We start from the raw sequence: 22500 nt of genomic DNA on the forward strand, positions 1-22500 counted from the left end.
CCGTGACGCGGCTCCCAGATCGCCCGTAGGGAGTCACCGTCAGAGAGGTGCCAGGGTCCCGTGCCTTTGCCTCCGTGTGACACACGCCGCCCCGGGTGACGTCACCCAGAGAGGAGCAGGGTACAGTGAGGTGGTCCGCGACCCACCCTCTCTCTCTCTCTCTCTCTCTCTCTCTCTGGCGCTTCAGACACAACCTTTTCCCGGCTTCCTGCTCGCTTTTGTGTCCGGCCCCTCACACCCTGCAGCGGTGACGCCGTCCACTTAGCGGTCACTTGTCGTGCCCCCCCCCCCATTCAGAAAGAGTGATTATGCAAAGGATTAGTCTCCGGATTAAGACTAAGGGATTTGACCATTCGAGACGAGATGGATGGTTTTCCAAAAAAAACAAAGAATTACACAACATCGGCCCACCGCTGATTGACCTCCGATCCATAATCACAATACGGGAAACGTGGCGTCCCTATTGGTTGTTACTTTGAACCCCGCGTCCCGCCGTTGGTGCCCCCGGACACAGGGTTTAGGGCCGCGGGCCGCACGGACCGCGCGGTTCTACGCTTGTAATCTGCGGTGGATCCTCCAGTGGTTACTAATCTCCCTTTTATCAGCCACGACCGCTTGGTGAGGAGACGGACGACAGCTGGGATTACGGGCCCTGAATCCCCCCCACTAAGCACACACACACACACACACACACGCACACACACACACACACTCATGATCCCACTGGATCACGCTTCAAACCCCTATCTACCCCCCCCCCCCCCCCCTCTCCAGGGTTCACACTGTTCACGTTCAACACAGACCACGTGTAGATTGCACATTTCATTTGGTCCTTAAACCCAATCTGTCTGAGGTCACACTGGTACACTCCACACCAAACAGATTTGGTTTGTATTTTCTTAGAAAGCCGAATCCCTGTTGGAATTGTAGAGTCGCTCTCCTGGAGCAGAACTCATCAGACCGTCCTGGGGGGGCCCGGTAACTGGCCATGGATGATCAGGAGTTGAGGAGAGGGGCCAAAGGTGAAAGGTCAATAAGGTAAGGCTGTGGGCTCTGTCTTGCGGGGGAAGTGAGATCCACTTACGGGGGATTATTGAAGAGGAGGAGATGATGCAGATGAGAAGAGAACAAGAAATGAACAATAACCCAGAAAAGAACGGTGCTGCTGAGTTGACAAAGACCTGCTGCTGGCATTCATCTATAGCTTATGGATACATTCAGACTGGAAGGTCAAGATCAGTTGGAGGACTAGCGATGCTTGTGAACTCCTTTACCCACATGACTTTTTGACTCTTTCATACACACACATACACACCACCACCACCTGCATGCTACCTGCATCGTTCTCTGTCGCTTCAACAGATCTGTATGTCAGTGAGCAGATGGGTAAGAAAATGGAAACGGGTTACAACCTGAACTCAAACACTATATCTATATAGAATGTGTGGATCATAGTTATCATAGATTTTCCCAGGATAAATTTAGGACCTGGGAGGACGACTGGCTGACACACACACACACACACACACACACACACACACACACACACACACACACACACACACACACACACACACACACACACACACACACACACACACACACACACACAGGTCAGACTTAACAGGTGCACCTGAGTGTGTGTGACAGACGGAGAGGCAGGGGGAGGGAGATGGAGAGAGAGAGAGAGAGAGAGAGAGAGAGAGAGAGAGAGAGAGAGAGAGAGAGAGAGAGAGAGAGAGAGAGAGAGAGAGAGAGAGAGAGAAATACAGAGATAGAGAGAGAGAGAGAGAGAGAGAGAGAGAGAGAGAGAGAGAGAGAGAGAGAGAGAGAGAGAAAGAGAGAGAGAGAGAGAGAGAGGAAGAGAGGAAGTGGCCCCGTTAATATGTAAGGGGTCTTAGTACAGTGCCTGTACAGGCAGCTGAGGAGGTGGCAGCGGAAAGAGTGAACAGAAGGTTCTCGAAAGTGGAGAGGCAACTAAATGCAAATTAAAAAAGTGTCAGAATGTAGATGTGATAGAGAAGTAAATAGAAACAGGAAGTGGAGGCGAGAAGGAACGAGAGATAGAGATAGAAAAGCGAGAGAGGAGGTGGAGGAGTAGAGAAGGCGGTACATTAACAGAAGCTGTGACTGATGCAGTAACAGTTAATACCCAGCCCTAATCCACCCACCGCCACCCCATCCACTCCCAGCTATACACATACTTACACAGACCACCGACACACACACACACACACACACACACACACACACACACACACACAGACACACACACACACACACGCACACACGCCCACACACACACACCCAGCCTTCCTCAACCTCTGCATGATACCCGGGTGAATCTACGTCTTCCTCCCCCCTCTCTCTTTATAGCCCTCCCCTTCTCTCTCTCCCTCTTCCCCTCTCTCTCCTGAGCCCCCCCTCTCTCTCACAAACTCCCCCCCTCTCTCTCCCCCCTCTCTACAGCCCCACTCTCTCCAACCCCCCCCCCCTCTCCCCCTCTAGCACCTCTCTCCCTCCATCCCCCCCTCTCCCTCTCTCCCTCTCTCTCTCTCTCTCTCTGTCTCCGTCTCTCTGCAGTGTCAAACTAAAAAGCTCTTGTCCAAAGGACTTGCGGCAGCAGCCAAAGTGCGGCCAGCTGCGAGACACTCAGCGACCAGCCGCACAGTAAGACGGGTCCAGAAGAACCCCGCACTCTTCCTCCTCAAGTGTCCCTCTGCCACTCTCCCCTCGGACCAGAGACACGGGTACACTGTATGGCACACTGTATGCCGAGTGTGTATATAGCAACCCCTCAGAAAGAAGGGTAAGGGTGAGTTGTGCACAAAGGCACGATGTGCACGTGATGGACGGGGGCGGGAAAATAGACAGCTTTGTTTCGTAATCGCTGGTGGTCCAGCGTCTTCTGATTTGTTGATCTATTTATTTTTATTTATTTGTGTCATTTTATTTTATTATGGTGACTCTGAATACGAGGGAAAATTATTTTGCCCATGTTTCCATGTTTTGTTAATGATTGTACACATGCTTACAACATCAGATTTGTTAGGACACAATGTTTTTGCTACTTTTGGTTTCGTTTTCAAAGGTCACTGTGTGTAAAATAGGATTACGTTTGCTCTAGTAATACCATTATCATTGCAACCTTTGTGTGTGTGTGTGCATGCGTTTTGAAATGGTTTTAATGCGTGCGTGCATGCCTTTGTGTGCGTCCATGCGCGTGCGCCTGTCCGTGTGTGCATGCGTTTGCGTGCGTGCGCGTGCGCGTGTGTGTCTCTACCTGGGGAGGAACCGGAGCTGGGCACTGAAGCTGGATTTGGCCTGGATGAAGGCCATCTTTGGCAGGATCTCCATGTGCTTTCGCATCTCTGGGCACACCTCGAACGTCACGCCCAGAGCGGTGTTCGCACTGCCAGGGACAGAAAAAACAACAGCATATACCTCTCAGTTAGCATCTCGCACCAGCTCGTTGGAGAGTTAACTCTGAGCTGTAATCCATCACTTCCTCGACTAGCGCCGCCGCCGCTGCGCCTAGTTTTCCCTGAGGCCTAGCACCCAAACACAACACGAGAACCAGGGGAGTTTATACACACACACACACACACACACACACACACACACACACACAAATGCACACATGCACGGTCGCGCACACGGATGAAACAGTCAATATCCACGCCCCCGGTGATGGAGACATCACATCTAAGCTCGCCATGTGCCAAGGTGACACGCCTCCGGGATACTTTCAATATCTTTTATTGACGCATATTTTCCGCATACACAAGCAGGCGCACACGCACACGCACACGCACACGCACACGCACACGCACACGCAGACACAGACAAGCTGGTGCCGGTGTCCTTCATCCTCGGGGTGACCTGAATTGTGGGACCTCCAACAGATGGTTGTGCCGCGGGCTAGAAAACCTCAGATACACCCGATATAAATGGCTCTTCACCTTGGGAATAGCATGACATACGTCCAAATACATCACACACACACACACACACACACACACACACACACACACACACACACACACACACACACACACACACACACACACACACACACACACACACACACACACACACACAAATCCCAGCAAGCAAGTACACACAAACATACACACACACTAACATATGCAATTAAGCAAGCGAGACGCACACACACACACACACACACACACACACACACACACACACACACACACACACACACACACACATACACTCACATATACATGCATGCATGCATGCAGGCACACACACACACAGGCACACATATGCAAGCAAGCACACACACACACACACACACACACACACACACACACACACACACACACACACACACACACACACACACACACACACACACACACACACACACACGCTGGCAGACACATGCAAGTGTAAGCGCACACATATACACACACCCCATGCTGCGTTCTTGGGAGGCGGTGCTTGGCTGAGGCCGTACCTTTACCTGTACCCCCACTGCTCTGCTGAAGGGCACTTAGTGGAAGCGTGTTCTCTATAGACCATCAGTGCCAAATGCCTGTGGTCCAACCCTTTTTTCCCTTCCCCACCTCAATGAAGTGACGCTTCGAATACTCTGTGTGTGTGTGTGTGTGTGTGTGTGTGTGTGTGCGCGCGGAGGGGGGGGGGGTTCAACCAGATGGTTCCCCCCTTCCCCCTCCACCTCCCCCTCTTGAGGGCCAGGGCTGGAGGACATATGATGTCACCATCTCACGATGACCTTCACAGTCCTCCCTATAGAATATTCATGGAGCGATAGCACTGGAAACAATTAGCCCTGCTGAAGAGAGGCGGGTTGTGATGAGCAGAGGGCGGGGTTACAGCCCTGGCAGTCAACTGTGATAAGTGCCATCAAACTTTCCTTGGTCAAACTTTCTCTGATCTTTTCTTTATCTTTTGGGGGCCCTTCTGGGAATGAGGGGCCCCCGTCCTGGGTGTGCTCCACGTCAGGGCTCCCCCAGGTAATCTTACAGTAACCTGGGCCCCAGGGGCCTTTGGGGTCCGTGCAGTTTCAACCGAACCAAATACCCTCAAACCAACCCGAAACCCTAAGCCCAGAAATCGATCTATATCATAATTTAATTTATCAATGCAAAAATCACCACACATGACAGCCCACTATTTGAAATACACTTTCAATTTCCCACGGTCCATGACAACACTGGAAATCACTAGACACATCCCACCTACCATCAACACTGGGTCACACAGTTAGCACTCCAATGTCCTCCACTTATCATCCCAATTCCACCTGTCACACAGAATCTCAGCTGCTGCGTTTCACTCCCGCTCCAACAGTCAACGTTAAGAGACGTTCCCACACACAGCCGCTCTATTAAACTCATTGAGGACTTTCACAGCTCTCTGCCTAATCATTTTCAGATGCTTCAGATCAGAAATCTCTGGGTACAACTTGCTTGAGACAATAAACTCTTGAGTCTGAAGAAGATTAAATGGAGCTTCAAACACTTTCCCAAGTTTATACTTTTAGATCTCTGCTTGACAACGTACTTATTATTGTTTTTATACGAAAACTCTCGGTTCAAAGATAAAACATACGCTGGGGGGATCCACCCACCCGATCTGCGAAAGAATAATCACAAGCACAGAAATTAATATACGAAGGAGAGGAAACGGTCAGACAGAATGGACCTCCGTTACTAAACTGGTCAGACGACGCTGGTGATCACAAAGCTACGCTTATAAAACGGTAGAGAAAGACAATGATGAGCAGTGACCTACATGTGCACACTTTCACTTTCACCGCGACTACCCCGAGGAAGCTCTGTTCAAACCACCCGAGACAGCCTCGCTGGTGAAACGCCACTGCATCGTGTCTCATTCCTTACTGATTTGAAACACGACGAAGCGGCCATCACACGTAAAATACTAAAAATAGCCAAACTGTTTATCGACTTGGACCGATCGTCACATTTTGTGGCGATAACATTTAAGAAGTTGTGAAAAAAAAAGGGCAGGTGTGTGCGGGTGTCATTGTAGGTAAGTGTGTGTGTGTGAGAGAGTGTATAGTTGCAGGTGTGAGTGTGTGTATGTGTCTGTGTGTGTGTATTTGTAGGTATGGGTGAGGGGGGGGGGGAACTGAGGACAGGACAGTAGTGTGAAGAAGGAATAAAGGCTCCTGTCTTTACATGGCTGGCATTAGCTTGGAACAAAATGCCTCTAGCTAAAGTCTCAGCATGCAACAGCAGGGAGGGCGTTTGAAATGGCAAACACACAAAACTGGGCTGTTCGGAACGTTCTGCGTCCAAACCACCGGCTCATTAACCCAAGTTAGATCTTTGTCAAGCATTGGACCATTTCTGCCAGAATACATATTTATATACGTGTATATATTAGATATTATATTGAAGTATATCAGTGTTTTTGGGACAGTATTTGCTGTCATGACTACTCATTTTGATTTGAAGTTTTCTGGCCACATACTAGCAAACTTTATGAATACCTTCCAACACAAAATACGCAGTTCTGTGCGCCTGAAAGACTTTTAGAATATACATTTATATCAGCGATTTGTGCTTTGCATATCAGCCTGGCCTTGGCTGGGAATTCATTTATTTCTGGTTGTGGTCCGACGTTGTTCCAAAAAACTCGTTGTTCCAAAAAACTCCGATCAGAGTGACTCTACTCTCTTCGCTCTTGCTGAATCTTGCTCCAAGTAAACTAAACACAATACATTTCTCTTAATGGATTTTCAGTCAGCAGTTCTGATTGCTCTGTAGATTGCTAAACTTTCCTCAGGCGGCACCATTGTTTTTATTTTAATTCACCAGACTACTGCAGTCCTTATTGTCATGAAATGAAACTTCTTCCCCAGAGAGCTTGGTGATAATTTTGTTCATTTTTTGGAAAGCAGAAGTTAGACTCGAGGATACTGTACACGTAAGATGATGCTATGATTCTCCCCCACGGGAACGTGAACAGAGCGAGGAGGAAGTCCATCCCCTCGCTACCGCGTGTCGGTTGCCCCCGACAACAGCGATCACGAGGGGAGTAGACCACGGCGACTGCGAGGTGCGCCATGTTGGCGTGCGCCGCTCTGTTAAGCACGCCGCTTTATTTTCCGTGATGCTCCCGTCTCACGCTGACGCCGTCATCATATCATCATCATCATCTTCATACTAGCGCGATCACATGATCCCGAATGCTGCCAGATGGCGGTTTGTCACAAATCCCCCCCCTTCTCTCCCTCCCTCCCTCCCTCCCTCCCACAGAGGGGGAGGAGGAGGAAGAGGAGAGGGATGACGTGACGGAAAGACTGACTGTAGTAGAGAGACACACACACACACACACACACACACACACACACACACACACACACACACACACACACACACACACACACACACACACACACACACACACACACACCTCACCCTGCTCTTAACCCCTTGGCCGTGGGCGTACTCACCACCAATCACATTATCAGGATCAAAATGTACTTGTTGTTCCGTAGAACGCATACATGAATATAAATACCCTTCACCCTGTGACACTGATAGATAACCTTGACTTATACACGTTTTAATAATACTTAGTTCTGAGACTTAGGGATCGTATTAGTTTCATTTCACTATCTTCTAAAATATGAAACTATTCATTTCTAGAAACGATGAATACCAATATACGGTAAGTATCACTGACTATGACAAGGCTTCTACTTTGCGTACTCTATTTAAAATATAATACATATTTATGAGTACCAATGTTAGCATTGGTATTTGTTTATTATGACCATTATTTCACAGTGGTAACTTCCTTGCATTAACACGTTATATTACCATCAGTCCAATAACAGCGTTATGTACCATCAGAAGTGTCAGTACCACGTGACAGCACAGAGCTAGGTGATGAAGCTCGATCCCCTGGCGGGCTGGGATGTAAGCTGACAGCGTTGTTAATTTGAAAGGGATTTCCGGGAGCTGTTTGGCTGTGAAAATACCTCTCCGCTTAGCAGAGACTAAAGACTGAGACTGAGGCAGTTTCATATTATCATATTATAAACCCAATATCATAAATCCAGCTACGCTAGGGCAGCCACTGCGTATTATTTGTCTCGGTCAAGCGGGACACAATCTCTGGTTCTTCCCTCAGGTCGTTATCGTCAGCGTTGCCGCTGTTGATAACGTTTCCACGTGTGCACCCACCTGCTGTTTACCACGATGGTATCCTGATAGAGGCGCTCGAACATGCAGATGTTCAGGTCGACGTTGGGCTGGGGCAGCCACACCGGGACGTCCAACGCCGCTCCTTTCACTCTGACGGGGATCTGGGGAGGACATATCACGCACTTTATCGATACCGAACCTGGGACGCTTGGGGAAGGGATCCATGAGGCACACATCGAACCATGTTTAGTGAGAGGGAGTCCTGCTCAGCAATCAGTGAGAACAATGTGATACTAAAATATTTAGAAAAGAAGGAGAACTCAATGGAAATGCATTCTCAATGCTGCCTGGTCGAGGAAATGGAATGCAGAACTAAAAATAATAGAGCGAGTTGTCATGGTTTCCAAAGGTTTTAGAAGGTTTGCCCACCTGGCTTACCAGCATGGTCGCTAATGAAGTAGGTCTGAACCACAACCTGATGCAAACTACAGAGCCAACCTCTGATTGGTTTAAATACAAAGACAATTTCAACCAATTAGACACTCATCTACTGAATAGCCTGTGTTTGGTTCTGCCAGAGAGGTTTGTTTATACTGCTTGGTTGGCTCCTCTTTGAACCAGACTCACAGGTGAACAGGTCTCGTCGGAGAAGCGGATGTGGAAGTCCAGCCGGGCCTCCCCTGGAGTGGTGGGGGTGAAGAGGACCTCCAGAAGGACCTTGTCAAAAGGACCGATCGGCCCTGATCTCACCTGAGGGAGGGGAAGTCACAAAGCACAGAGAAAGGTACGGTGCTATTCAGAATCCTCTCTCCACTCTCTCTGACAATAACGAGGAGGATGAGGGACACATATTTGGTGTGAACAACACAAACATTGACGGTCATTGACGGTGACAGATCTGTCAGTGGATTCAGCTTTTCTTTGTGTAATATGTGTGACAGACACAGTATCCGCCTTGTTTATACCTACAATAGGACCACATCTCCATCAGAAGGTATTCACTTTATATTATTTCCTAGCTTCACTTTAGCTTCATTGCTATCTCCTACAACATGCTAGTCCCAAAGGAGGGGGCATTCAAAACAAAAATAAATGAAATGGAAATAATGATAGAAACATGTCTTATTTTAAACACAGAATCCAAATCAGTATAACAGCGGGCTTTAAAAGCCAGACGAGCCAACCCGCCATTTACCTGAAACCAGCCTCCATTCCCAAGAAATGTGAGCAGATCAATCAGAGTGACAATCACCGTGATGGCTGTCATCGCGCCAGTGCATGCAGAACTAGAACTATTACTCTCTCTCTCTCTCTCTCCCCCCCTCTCTCACTCTCTCCCCCCCTCTCTCTCTCTCTCTCCCCCTCTCCCTCTCTTTCCCCCTCCCCCTCTCCTCTCTCTCTCTCTCTCTCTCTCTCTCTCTCTCTCTCTCTCTCTCTCTCTCTCTCTCTCTCTCTCTCTCTCTCTCTCTCTCTCTCTCTCTCTCTCTCTCTCTCTCTCTCTCTCTCTCTCTCTCTCTCTCTCTCTCTCTCTCTCTCTCTCTCTCTCTCTCTCTCTCTCTCTCTCTCTCTCTCTCTCTCTCTATTACCCCCCCTACAGGGGCCTAATGAGCCCGCTACAAGCAATTCCACTGCCGGGCGTGAAACACTGGCAGCAGTAGCAGAGACGAGAAAAGAAGAGTAGAAAATGAGAGAGAGAGAGAGAGAGAGAGAGACAGAGAGAGAGAGAGAGAGACAGAGAGAGAACGAGAGAGAGAGAGTGATAACAGCGCACACTAAATGCGATCGGTGTAATGTGTTTCTCTATGGGGTGGAACGGGATGTGGGATGTTTTCTTGCAGGATGCAACATGAGGGGCAATTAGGGTCCACAGATGTTTCCGATGGCGCCGGCCAATCAACAACCAGCTTTCAACGTCTGGCACGATACAAAAACAGGAGATGTTGGAGATGTCTGCATCATTCTGGACCGTCAACCAGGTTAGCGGCCACATTCGGGACAAACAGAGACACACGCAACGATTGCACACACCTTTTCGTTCTTCAGTGTGGGTTTTGTGACTCAAGACCCGTGACCCATATAAAGCGAGATTGGACATCAGATTCATGGGACAACTCTATGTCACATGCAATGTAATGCTGGCGTCTATGTATGTTCCTCTACCGCTCTGATGGCCTCGAATGACATACCCTGCTGTTCAGCGCAGTAAAAGTAACAGATTTAATTGAATTGGCACTCCATATTTAAAGCCTACTTAAAGTTGACCACTGAGACTTTATGGTATCGGCAGTGAAACAGCGGTCCGTGTCTCTTCAAGCCCACTTTGGACCTGGGACCGTCTGTCACAATCTGCCAGACAGGGTGCAGAATGGGACAGTGGCTGCGGTGCTAAACGGTGGACGCAGTCCGGATGCTCTGGTTCTCCCTCAGTACCTCTCCTAAGCAGATGTCGCTGGTGTCGGCGGAGGTGTCCTCCTCCTCCTCCTCCTCCTCCTCCTCCTCCTTCTCCTCTCCAAGGGGAGTAGCCTGCTCCTGGGGGTCCACCTCAGCAAAGCCAGCCCCCTCCGCAGACCCGGATCCAGGAGGTGGGTCAGACACCCGACCAGCTTCTGGACCTGATGCCTCTGACACAGCTACACACGCACACATGTTCCCAAAGGAACACACAGACACAACAACAAATTGATGTTGAAGTATGGATAGAAATGTTCCTTCCTGATATCCATGCTAAAGATTTTTTTGGCTTGTGTGTGTGTGTATGTGCGTGTGCGCCTGTGTGCACATGTGTGTGTACCTGAAGATGACTGGTTCTGAGTCCTTGGCTCCTCAGGCTCTTCCGAAGTCTTGAAGGAGACACATAAATATGGTGTAAACCCAATACATAGTGTAGTAGCTAGACTCCCATCCAAAAGCCACTGGGTTCGATTCCGTCCGCAGCCTACCTGTAGAGACAGCTATCTGAATTCACTGTAAATTGCTCTTGAAAGGAAATTCTGCTCCACTACTAAATATAACAAAAATATGAGTTCCCCAAACTCATGTGGCAATGCTGCAATCTAACTTTTGGATATTGTGTTCAATTCTCCAGATGAGAGCAGTCTGGTAAAGCAGTTGAACCATGAAATGCTCCCCTCCTGGAACAAAGAACTTACTTGAACACCCCCCCCCCCCCCTCACAGTCTGCTGTACAGGAGATAGATGGATCCAAATCGGCTCCGTTCACACAGAACAGAAGTCATAAGCGGTGTAGCTGTTTGATCTCACACAACCGTAGCCAAGGGGGGCCTTGTCATTTGGTGAGTGTGCCAACCTATGCGTGTCATTTGTATTTTGCGACTTCTAAGATTGAATCTTGTTCAGGTTCACTGTATTAACATTGCGAAAGAGAATAAAGTTGAACGAAAGGGAAAAGTCTAGACGAAAGGCTTGGAACGAAACGAGTATATCTTGGGCTGAGCTATAACCATTTTAAGCAATTATACTAAATCAAATGTTGAATAATTTTCTGCAACCCTAAACGTGAATTGTGCTGTCGCTGCCTCACACAACTAAGGTGACTCTTTCTAAACTAATCATGCAGTCTTGCGTTTACATATTTTACAATTGACTGTATTACAATGGACTGTTATTGTGAGGTAAGATTGAAGTTAGCATGAACACTCCTTGTTTTCAATTGATAAATACAACCCTTCCAGGAACGAGCCTGGGACAGGGAACACAGTGAACAGCCGTGACCTCCCCACCTGTTGCTGTGTCCTGGCGTCCTCAGTGGTGGAAGGCTGCTGTGAGGGTGGGCCGGGGCTACTCTCTGGTCTGCGATGCGCAGAGGCACGCGAGGAGGGCTCCAGGGTAAAATGGGTGCCCAGAGCCCCCCTGTTGATCAGGGTGAGGATCCGGGAAATAGTCTGGCCCACCACGTGGGTGCCGAAGTCCAGCAGGTCGATGTCCACCTGGAGCTGAGGTGGAGAGAGGATGAGGTCCTCATTACAGACAGACAAGACCAATAGCACAAGCTTCATTTGGCCTTTGGGTGTGTCGGCTGATACCTACTGCATCCAGTGTATGGCCTTTACTGAGCAGTACTGCTAGGTTTGTGTGTTACATTTATATTTAAATTCTGCTTCACTGGGCCCTGATGTCAATTAATAGTCATTTTCAGGTGTCCATTGCCCACCTTTTGCAGTATTCTTAAACAGCACAATTTGAGACATTATCGATAAACAATAATGCTAAACTATATTACTTGTAGGTTTATAAGACATTAAATGAAATCACTGACTGAAAGAAATGAAATGAAATGAAATGTGTTCATAATCTGTGTGTCTGTATAATGTGCCTTTTAATTCACCTTGTGGCCATCTTGGTTCCATCTTGGTTCTAGAAACAAGCTAGGTTCATAGAATGGAATCAGTTAACATAAACAGCCAACCAGCCAACCCGCCAGTTAACCGAAACCAGCATCCATTCAGAACTATTACTCTCTCCTCTCCCTCTCAATCTCTCTCTCCCTAGCCAACCAAGCCAGCTATCGTTTAGATCCAAGATGGCCAAAGGCAGTTAGACAGGAACTGGGCGTCTCTGTCCAGTGTCTGCTACTGACCTCACACTTCTTGGTGGTGCAGCTGACGGAGAGAGAGAAGGGTCCGGAGTTCGACTCAAACAGGACCTTTCCCTCCAGATCCTGGTTGATCTAGATTGATAGGACACAGAGGTCTGTGAATGCCAGCCGGCCACGTGGTACTGAACCAAACAAACAGGTTGTGTTTTGGAAGAGGAAAAACACGAGGCAGTCCACTTTTTAAAGTTAAGAGTTGATAAAAAAAAAAAACTGCATGCATTAAAGAACATCAGAAAACATTTTCTGCTCCATTTTCCTGTTCTTAAACTCATCCTGTGTAACAACTATCCTTGTTAGTTGTTACACAGTTGGAGGCAGTGCTCCCCATATGATATCCTTTCGAAGATAGCAATATTGCAGAGGAAAAACCTCCTACATACATAAAGTCTCTGATAGTTGAAGTTTTTGGTTAATGGTTATAATGATGATGTTAATGATGAGTGTTTTGACCAAGATGAGCGCCTTGTGAGAGATGGCGAGACGATGAATGGGTATGACATCACACAGCTGAGGAGGACTGACCATGGGGTGAAACACAGCCTGCAGGTCACATGACATTCCGGCTGACATCGCCCCCGGAGGATTGAAGCTGAGCGACAGATGAAAGGAAAACATCACCAACATTACCTCGATTACGAAACACCACCTCCTTTCAGCAGACTACGTTGAGTTGTAAGGGTGTGTGATTCACCCCGGGAAGGTTCTGGGTTTAAACCCTGATGCCTGAAGTGTACCCATGGGCATCCCTGAACCACATTCCCTCACGCCCTACCTGCTCTTTAAGGATCTGTATCTAAAAACTGTTCCCAGTAAGTCACTTTGCTAAATGCCTGAATAGTAAACACAAGCAATGGCAGTTGTGCAACGCTGGAGGTGAAGTCGGTGTGAAAGCCAGCGTTTATTATAAGGTACAGTTTGCAGGGACATCCATTAGAGGAAATGAAAAAAAAAGAAAGAAAATCCTTCCTGACCAACTCAGAGTAAACAATGTCAGGGAAGAATACTGTGGAGGAAGGCAGCACACATCAAATCGTGATGGGTTGTGTGTGTGTGTGTGTGTGTGTGTGTGTCTGTGTGTGTGTGTGTGTGTGTGTGTGTGTGTGTGTGTGTGTGTGTGTGTGTGTGTGTGTGTGTGTGTGTGTGTGTGTGTGTGTGTGTGGGGGCGTGCGCACGAAGGTCTGTGCACGGCTGCACCCCCACAGTTGTTTGCAGCAATACCGTGGAAACCCAACCAGAGGGATGAACATGATATCCATAGCAACGTGCAACCCAGAATCGCCCCTGCAGTGAGAGGGAGTGGGAGAGAGAGAGCGAGAGAGAGAGAGAGAGAGAGAGAGAGAGAGAGAGAGAGAGAGAGAGGAAGAGTACACTCAGAGGAAGAGAGCAGCCAGTGAAACAGCAGGGTCAGGGGTGAAAGATGAAGCTGGATTTGCACATCGCAGTGTAAACCTGCCCGCTGCAGTAATGGGAAATGTGAGCCTGCCTCATTTTTTCATTGTTTTTGTGTGCCAGCTCCAACTACGGGCCACAGTCTGTATACATAATCAGTTAGGCTGTTCAGTATCTACTGATTCCCGTCCGGTGGTGTGCACTCAACACCCCGTTTAAAGCATACTTTGTGCTTTCATCCAAGTCTCTGCACAGACAAAAAGGTTGTTTGGATGCTCCAAAAATAAAAAATTATAATAATCGTTCAACGCCATGGCAACCGGGAGAAAACAACTCACAATAGAGACGATCATACAGTAAGAAGAAAGACGATAGACAACAGAAGATTGAATATAGAAAGAAAGACAGGCCGATTGATAAATAGATAAAGATACAAACAGATAGTTAAATAATAGAATATGCATGATGCCAGCCTAGTAGCTAGTCTCAGAGGCAGAATGAGCAGCACACTGAATTATTTCCAGACATGGTGTGTGGGCATACCACAGTGTTTTTTTTTTAGAATATCAAGCTGGTTTTTCTTGCAAAAAAAAAGTACCTTTTTAACAACAGATAGAAACAAGTGGAGCCTGTCAGAAATAAATGAAGCTATCACTTGATCCCAATGGCAATAAACACGTTATAATTGTATAACGCTTTGCATAGCCGATGAGGGAAAGACATTTCAACTGTATCGAAGTTGCGTCCAATAATTCTGCATGCCACGTTCATGCATCTCATCTTCTCTATTATTTCTTTTATTCCTAAAATATGCAACTATTTAAAAAGGTTTTGTCCAAAAGGCAACACAGTGGGCCGTGTTTACTTGTGGACTCTGAGTTCCCCTGGAGAGCTGGAGAACGTGAGGCTCCACGCAGAACTCTGAGCGAGGCGCGGGGTGAGCCGATCGATAGCAACCACAGAGCTTCAGTAGGCGGGAGGCTGTTTAAAATGCAACCGCTCAGAAAACGATTGGAAAACACAAGAGGCACGAGGCTCCCGATATAGACAAGCAACGTTACCACCTGTACTTTCATATCACAGCTATTTTTGTGGTATGCCTTGGTGAATTCATACAGCATGTTCTGTGTCCTATAAATAACTGACGATACTAACGATGTTATCACATGGTATCTTAGTTAATACGTAGGAGCAAGTGTTATAAAGCTGACACTAAAGGTTTCTTGTAATGTTGTGTCTATGTCTTTTGTAAGTATAAAGAAGTGGATGCATGGACGGGCGGTTCATTTTCACAGGGTAGTCTTCCTTGTTGCCTGGTGATAGAGCTCTCTGTTAGTTTCGCTTGGTGCACTGAGACATGGGGGTGGTGTTTCCTCTGGTTACACTATACTACACGTCTATTTTTAGTGCCATTGGTGCCAGTGTTTTGGACGGTCAAGGACGGTCATCTGGAGTGGGTTGGAAGAGCTCCCAGCCGCAGTGGGCTGGTTGGCAGTCCTAGGGAACGTCCTGAGAGCTCGCAACCAATTAATACGCTTCATAGGAGACCGCCTCCTCCGGCGCCGTCTCCTCCTCAACCTCCACCACAGCCACTTCGCTGCTCCTTCCATCACCAACACCTCCACCACCATCACCAAGACCTCCACCACCAAGACCTCCACCACCATCACCTCCACCACCAACTCCTCCACCACGCTGTTACAGCAGGTCCTACCATCATCTGCACGCCTTTATTCAGCACAAAATAAAGAGAAGGAAATAAAGAGAGCAGTTCACCTGGGAGTTAAGATGGAGTGAGCACGAGGAGTAAAACAATGAGAGAAAGCCCATCAGAGAGGGCTATATAGAGTGCTTTAAATGAGGCCATACATCCACCGGTGCAGTAAGCTACAGCTACGCTACGCCACAGCTCCAGGCTGGGGCCCGGAGCACACCAGCGCTAACTGATGCGGTGTTCAGTTAAAGATCGCGATCGCTCCCCCATCGACATACATTGAATCAATGGCCACTTAGAGCTCAACAGAGCTAAAACTCGCTCGTGCTAACTGCCTCCTGTTCCAGTGCAGTGCCGCAATGCAGAAGGCGACTTTGACGGATGAGTTTTATTTATACCGGCTCTGTATTCCATCGCACGCGTCATATGTGCTCTAGCATCAACAAAGTGGACGGAGATATTGCTTAGGATGAGGCCAATGGAACCAGCAGCGAGGTGCTCGTGTGAGTTCTGAGGTGGCTTCAGCAGGGAGCACAGCGCTGCATTTCACCCCTCCCGTGACAGTCAGTCAGCCTATTATTTTTAATGCTGGGTTCGCCTCGAATCGGTGTGCAGGTGCAGGAGGTTGAAAGAAAAACACAGCAACATAGACACGCATAAGGCCACACACTCTGACACACGCATGTACACACACCCACAAACCACACAAACACACACACACACACACTGCTTCGACGGAATGCTCTTGTCAACCAGGGCTGGCAAGCCTGAGCTGCCTTGTGGCACATCCTAGCAGGGGGGAGATACAGCAGCCTGTTCGGTTCACACACACACACACACACACACACACACAAACACACACACACACACACACACACACACACACACACACACACACACACACACACACACACACACACACGCACACACACACACACACACACACACACACACACACACACACACACACACACACGCACACACACACGCACATGCGCACAACGGAAGCCCACATGTACGCACACACACCCAAACAAACACACACACCCACACACACGCCATGCTACGCTAGGGATGAGGGGGAAGAGAGAGAGTCATTTTTAGCTTAGTGGGGTGGGTGGGAGGGGGGGGATTGTTGCAGAAGCCCAAATGAGGCTCCAGGTCCAAGTCTCTGTGTCCCCCTGCTGGGTCCCACGGTCACCCCTTCTGCCCCCACAGTGTGCCTGGGAGATGAAGAGAACACTAGTGGGCGGGGGTGGGTGGGGTTGGGGGTGGGGGGGCTGATTGCGACGGTGGTCTATTAGTCTAACTAGGTCGATAGGGGGGGAGACCCAAGACGTTTTCCTCGGGCCATGGCTATTAGACTGTGATGAGACGGTGGGGGTGTGGAGAGAGAACATGGGGGGGGGGGGGGGGAGAGAGGTCTGGGGACAGATATGATCCACATGGTTTGTGCTATTATCATGGAACGGTTAAAAATACCTCAAGGTGACATAGAAGCTTCATCTGCTTCATGATTAGGTTGATGATGATGGTGGTGATGATGATGACGAGGAGGATGATTAAGATAAATAATAATAATAGCAGGATTCTCGAGACCTCTCAGAGTCTCTGCCGTTGCGTAAGACCAGAGAGTCAGCCCCCGAGTGAGTAGGTGCTCACTTGTATGCTTATAGCTGCTTTGTGGGGGCGGGCATAGTCAAGTGGGCCGGGTTGTAAGAATGCATGCGTGAAAGGTTCTGGGTTTGATGTCCTCATCTTGGCTAAATGGCCCCTCCTCGGGCATATGACCCCCCCACCTGCCTCAGGATGACTGGTCTCGGAGTGACCTGTAGGAGATGCCTTGGTTGGCAGGCGCTCCTCAGTAGTGTGTGAGTGTGTACTACAGCTTGACGACGGTTTCTAGGGGAGCTCCGTTAGGGTGTCCACCTCAGCGACTGTAGCTTAGGAACAGAGGAGAGAGAGGAGCGCACGCGGAGCCAAGTGTCTCTCCGTGTCTTATTGTCAATAAAGGCACATGCTAATCCGACTGTGCTAATAATAGGATTATATGGTTTCGTCTTCATTAGAAATTGTTTGTGTATACGAAGGAAAAAATGCATTGATATCTAACCTTCAACTATTAACTGGAGTGGACCTAAATGATAGGCGTTGCATAGGGTTTGCATTTGTGAGCAGACATGTGTGTTGTGAATCTATTTAGGTCCCAAATATGACCCAAAAGAAAGAGAAGGAGAGAAAGTCAGAGAACGTAAAAGAGGGAAAGATTGAGAGAGAAGAAGGAGAAAGAGAGAAGAAGAGAAGGAGATATTGAAAAAGAGAGCACGACTGAGAGTGAGAGAGAGAGACAGGGAGAGTGAGAGAGACAGACAGACAGAGAGAGAGAGCCCATGAGAGAGAGAGAGCCAACATTGCTATAACAGTGAGTGACTCACTATCCTGAGTGTGCATGGGGAGAGGAGAGATCTCAGTGATTGCAGCTGGTATAAACAGTATGTATGCTTCCTTTTGTTTACCATCACCTCATTTTCTTTTGACATCTGACGGGAGTGAGACTGAAAACTGCTGTATTCTTAAACACACACACAGGCCAGCACACACACCCCTAAGACCCCTTTTACATTTACGTATCAAATACAACGCAGTCGGTACAATCAGAGCGCCAGACCAGCTGTTCCAGCCCAACGTGTTCCACGCCACTCAGAGCTCACCTGATGGAGAGGAACTCTGTGAGGTGAGCGGACACTCCCAGGAGCCTGCAGTGGTTAGTGGCGTAGCCGGCGTTGGTCAGGACCACCTTCTTCCTGTACGTCTTGCCCACCTCAAAGTCCTGCAACAAGGCATTTGGTGATCAGTAGCACGAGATGATGATGCTGCCATCAGCAAGCGCTAATACACCAGTTAGCATTCAGGAGTATTAGCATTCGTTAGCATTCCGGGAGTTTTTCCTTGCCCTTTCAGAGGGCCGACGGCATTAGAGGGGGTTGCGTGTGATGTGGGCCTGTGAAGCCCGTTGAGACGGTTTCTGGGATTAAGGGCTGGACACATTAAAGTTGACATATTATACCACCAGGTGTGAGTGTGATTAGCCTTTACAAGTCTTTTTGAAAACCGGACTCTTCTGACACCACAAGTGGGCGTGGCCACCTAGATGTATGCTGGAAAGATCAGTCTACCAGCCTACCCAGTGGACTGTAGCAAACGTTGCTCATCTATCCGTCATACATCAAGGTGGACACGCCCACCTCTGATGTCAGAAGAGGCAGTATTCAAGACGGCTTGTAACGGCTAATCACACTCACACCTGGCGGTATAATACGTCACCTTCACATCGACCTGACTGGCGAATCAGAGAGGGCTAAGATACCAGAGGAGCGAAGAGACGCTGCTTTGTTTTGTCAGAGCAGAAGCTATCGGTGGCGTACCTTAAAGTGGATGGGCTCCGGTCTGCTGATGAAGGGCGGCCCCTTCGGTTCTCTCCCACACACCGTCCTTCTGCTGGGCCTGGCGCTGGGCGCGCTGGTGGGCCGGCTGGGCTTCAGAGCAGGCTGTCCCGGCACCGCTGACCTGGCCGCCCCCAGCTGCCACTCGACCACAGCGTCTCCCCCGGGGGACTTCTGTCACCATGAGGGAGATCCATAGATGGTTGTCTGACTCTCAAGTACCACATTAACAATCCTTGGGTGGGTGCGGCAGGCGGGATAGGCACATCTCGGAATCAAATTGGTCTCTGCACAAACATGCCCTTGGTTTTGAGTTGTGGCGTGACATATAGATACGTATCAGTGAGTCGGTATGGTGTCTGAAGAGCACTGCAGGGCCTGGAAGCGAAAACACCTGACCAGAAGCTCCTAGCCGAAGTAGCGGTCAAAGGGAGGACTCCCGAATGGAGCTGCCCAGTGTCCATGCAGTGGTCTAGCAGTTCCCCTCATGACGCCTTTTAATTAGCCAGCAGCTGCTCCGAGCAAATCTCCATCTCGCCCAGCTCCCCATCCCACTCTCACCAGGGGGTGGAGCCTCACACAGGCATTGCCTGGCGCCACTGCCTGTTCAAAGCTGATTATAAATGACATTGTCAATCAGCATTAGAACAATATGGATTATAGGTGAAATGATGAGATTTAGAACGATGACAGCATCAGCCTTTGGGCTCTCCAGCATCAATCAACCGTGTTTGCGTGGTACTGTGCACGTGCGCACGTTTGCGTGCGTGTGCACGTTTTTGTGCTTGCGTGCACGTGTGTGTGCTTGTGTGTACTTTGGGTGCTTGGCAGGTACAGTATTTTGACAACCTCACCAAGGACTGAGACAGGTTTGGGCTTCTACTTCCCCCCCCCCACCCCCCCCTCCACCGGACCCATCCATCCCCCACACAAACACACACACACAAACACGCATGTGCACACATAGCTACACACACACTCAAGAAGAGGGCTGCTTTTGCAGAGCTCTGCGTTTGTAGAGCTTTGGCCCGCGCAGCTCTAAAAGCTACCCTTCTGGGAGGGCTGCAGTGCCTTCTGGGTAGGCTGGCGCGCATCGCTGGGGAAGACAGGAAGCAACGACGGGGGGGTGTGGAGGGGGGGGAACTGGATCACGCTGCAAAGTGGGCCGGCGCAGCTAATTTCTTCTTCTTCTCCGTTAAAAGAAGGAGGACACATGGACACTCCCCTCCAGAGAGGAAACGTTCACAAACGCACCGTGTGCTGTGCATCAAAGTTCGAGCCCAGTCGAGAATCCTACTGATGTGGCGCACACACGTGAAACTGCTTATCAAGAGCAACAGCATGTTCACAGGAGACGGTGGTGTAGCGTTACGCTATGACACCGTCTGTGTTAACCGTCACAGCTGTGGCAGCTGTCCCCGACTCAACACCAAAGAGCAGGCTTCTTCATTGTTCGCACCTATCGTTTCTCCTAACTTAACTTAACAAAACAACGATTCTTCTGCCGTCCTTCTTCCCACTCGTCACTCCTCCCGCTTGCTTTCCGACTCTGTCCAAACAACAGGAAGCGCTGTGCGTTCCAGCTCGCGCTCTGCTGCCCCTGACGCCATGATGTACAGCGAGGTGGAGAACTAGGCCAGCAGCCCTCCCATGCACCACCGCTGCATGCCAACGACGAGTGGCTCTCTGAGATCAGGGCGTCGCTGGGACGCGCGTGAGGAAGGGGTGTACCTTCCACTTGACTTCCTGCGTGTACTTCTACTGCTACCACAGAGTTCTGGGAGGTCTGCTGATACGTGCACTACGAGGCTTCATGGGGAACCGGGCGCAACGAGAGGAGATGCCTGTCTTTGTGCATTTACAACAAACACAGAGAGAGAGGGAGAGAGGGATACGAGAGAGGGAGAGGGATAGGAAGAGAGAGAGAAAAACGGGGAGAGAGAGAGAGAGAGATGAGAGCGAGAGAGATAGGAAGCGAGAGAGAGAGAGAAACGAGAGGGAGAGAGAGAGACGGGAGAAGGAGAGAGAGAGAGAGAGATAGAGACGAGAGTGAGAGGGAGAGACACGAGAAGGAGAGAGAGAGAGAGAGAGAGATAGAGACGAGAGTGAGAGGGAGAGACGGGAGAAGGAGAGAGAGAGAGAGAGAAAGAGAGAGAGACAGGGAGAGGGACATAAAGACCAACCGAACTACCAGTCATACCCGGTAAAGGAATCATCTTGATCCAGCTAAAGCTTGCCATTTTCCTTTCAGCCTTTAACTCTTTTTTTGCTCAGTGGGTCTACTGCGATTGAACCTGATGTCCTATCGACATCAGCAGAAAAAAGATACGATAACGCTGCTATGCTTAAGTTCTCCAACGTTTTCATATCGCTTGCACCTAGAGGACTCTCTAGGCCAAGCCAGTGTAGGTTTCAAATCACGCAGGATTACGGTGTCCTTCTCCCTGTAGATACCTAGCCCGTTGTACTTTATATTTTCTAGCAATTCACGGGAAGAACATTGGGTCTGAGAGGCTATTGGAGCAGGACGGTGGTTTGGCTATACCTTGCAGGTGTGGTCCCAGAGCCCAGAGAACTCAGGCTCCACCTGGGGCAGGTCCTCCTCATCCTCCTCCTCCTCCTCTTCCTCCTGGTCAGAACTCTCTGGGCTGGAGCTGCTCTCAGCCCTGGACTCTCTTCTCTGGTGGGGGGAGAGAGACGCACACACACACACACACACACACACACACACACACACACACACACACACACACACAGACGCACACACACACACACACACACACACACACACACACACAGCACGCACACACACACACACACACAGACACATACACACACACAAATACAGAGACACAAACACACACACAAATACAGAGACACAAACACACATACCAACACACATAAACACAAACACACAAACAATTAAAGGGACACACACACACACAAATACAAAGACACAGACACATACTCCTCCATATCATGCAATATCAAATCAGCAAGAGATACACTACCATAAACAAATCAATCTCGTAGCGTTAAAGGAACTTATATCTCCACACTTCCATGTAAGTTGAAACCTTGAGCAAATGTGAAGTTGCCATCGGCTCCATAGCAAATCACCAAGATCCAGTTCACACAAAACTACAAAATACAAGGAATGCTGTTATCGTG

At 49.0% G+C, this 22500-nt stretch overlaps 1 protein-coding gene across 2 annotated transcripts in view; it reads right to left on the reverse strand.

The window, feature by feature from the left end:
• cfap74 (cilia and flagella associated protein 74) overlaps positions 1-22500 on the reverse strand; it is a 48198-nt gene that overhangs the window by 16641 nt on the left and 9057 nt on the right. For both annotated transcript variants that reach the window (XM_030367855.1, XM_030367847.1), the window contains 11 exons: positions 21875-22009; positions 19312-19503; positions 18598-18716; positions 13306-13372; positions 12766-12855; positions 11909-12121; positions 10960-11008; positions 10599-10798; positions 8796-8918; positions 8208-8329; positions 3284-3412 (listed from right to left, as the gene is read on the reverse strand). In XM_030367855.1, the coding sequence (XP_030223715.1) occupies positions 3284-3412; positions 8208-8329; positions 8796-8918; positions 10599-10798; positions 10960-11008; positions 11909-12121; positions 12766-12855; positions 13306-13372; positions 18598-18716; positions 19312-19503; positions 21875-22009 (1439 nt within the window). The remainder of the gene's footprint in view (positions 1-3283; positions 3413-8207; positions 8330-8795; positions 8919-10598; positions 10799-10959; positions 11009-11908; positions 12122-12765; positions 12856-13305; positions 13373-18597; positions 18717-19311; positions 19504-21874; positions 22010-22500) is intronic.

This window comes from Gadus morhua, chromosome 1 (assembly GCF_902167405.1).
Source record: "Gadus morhua chromosome 1, gadMor3.0, whole genome shotgun sequence".
Taxonomy (NCBI): Eukaryota; Metazoa; Chordata; class Actinopteri; order Gadiformes; family Gadidae; genus Gadus; species Gadus morhua.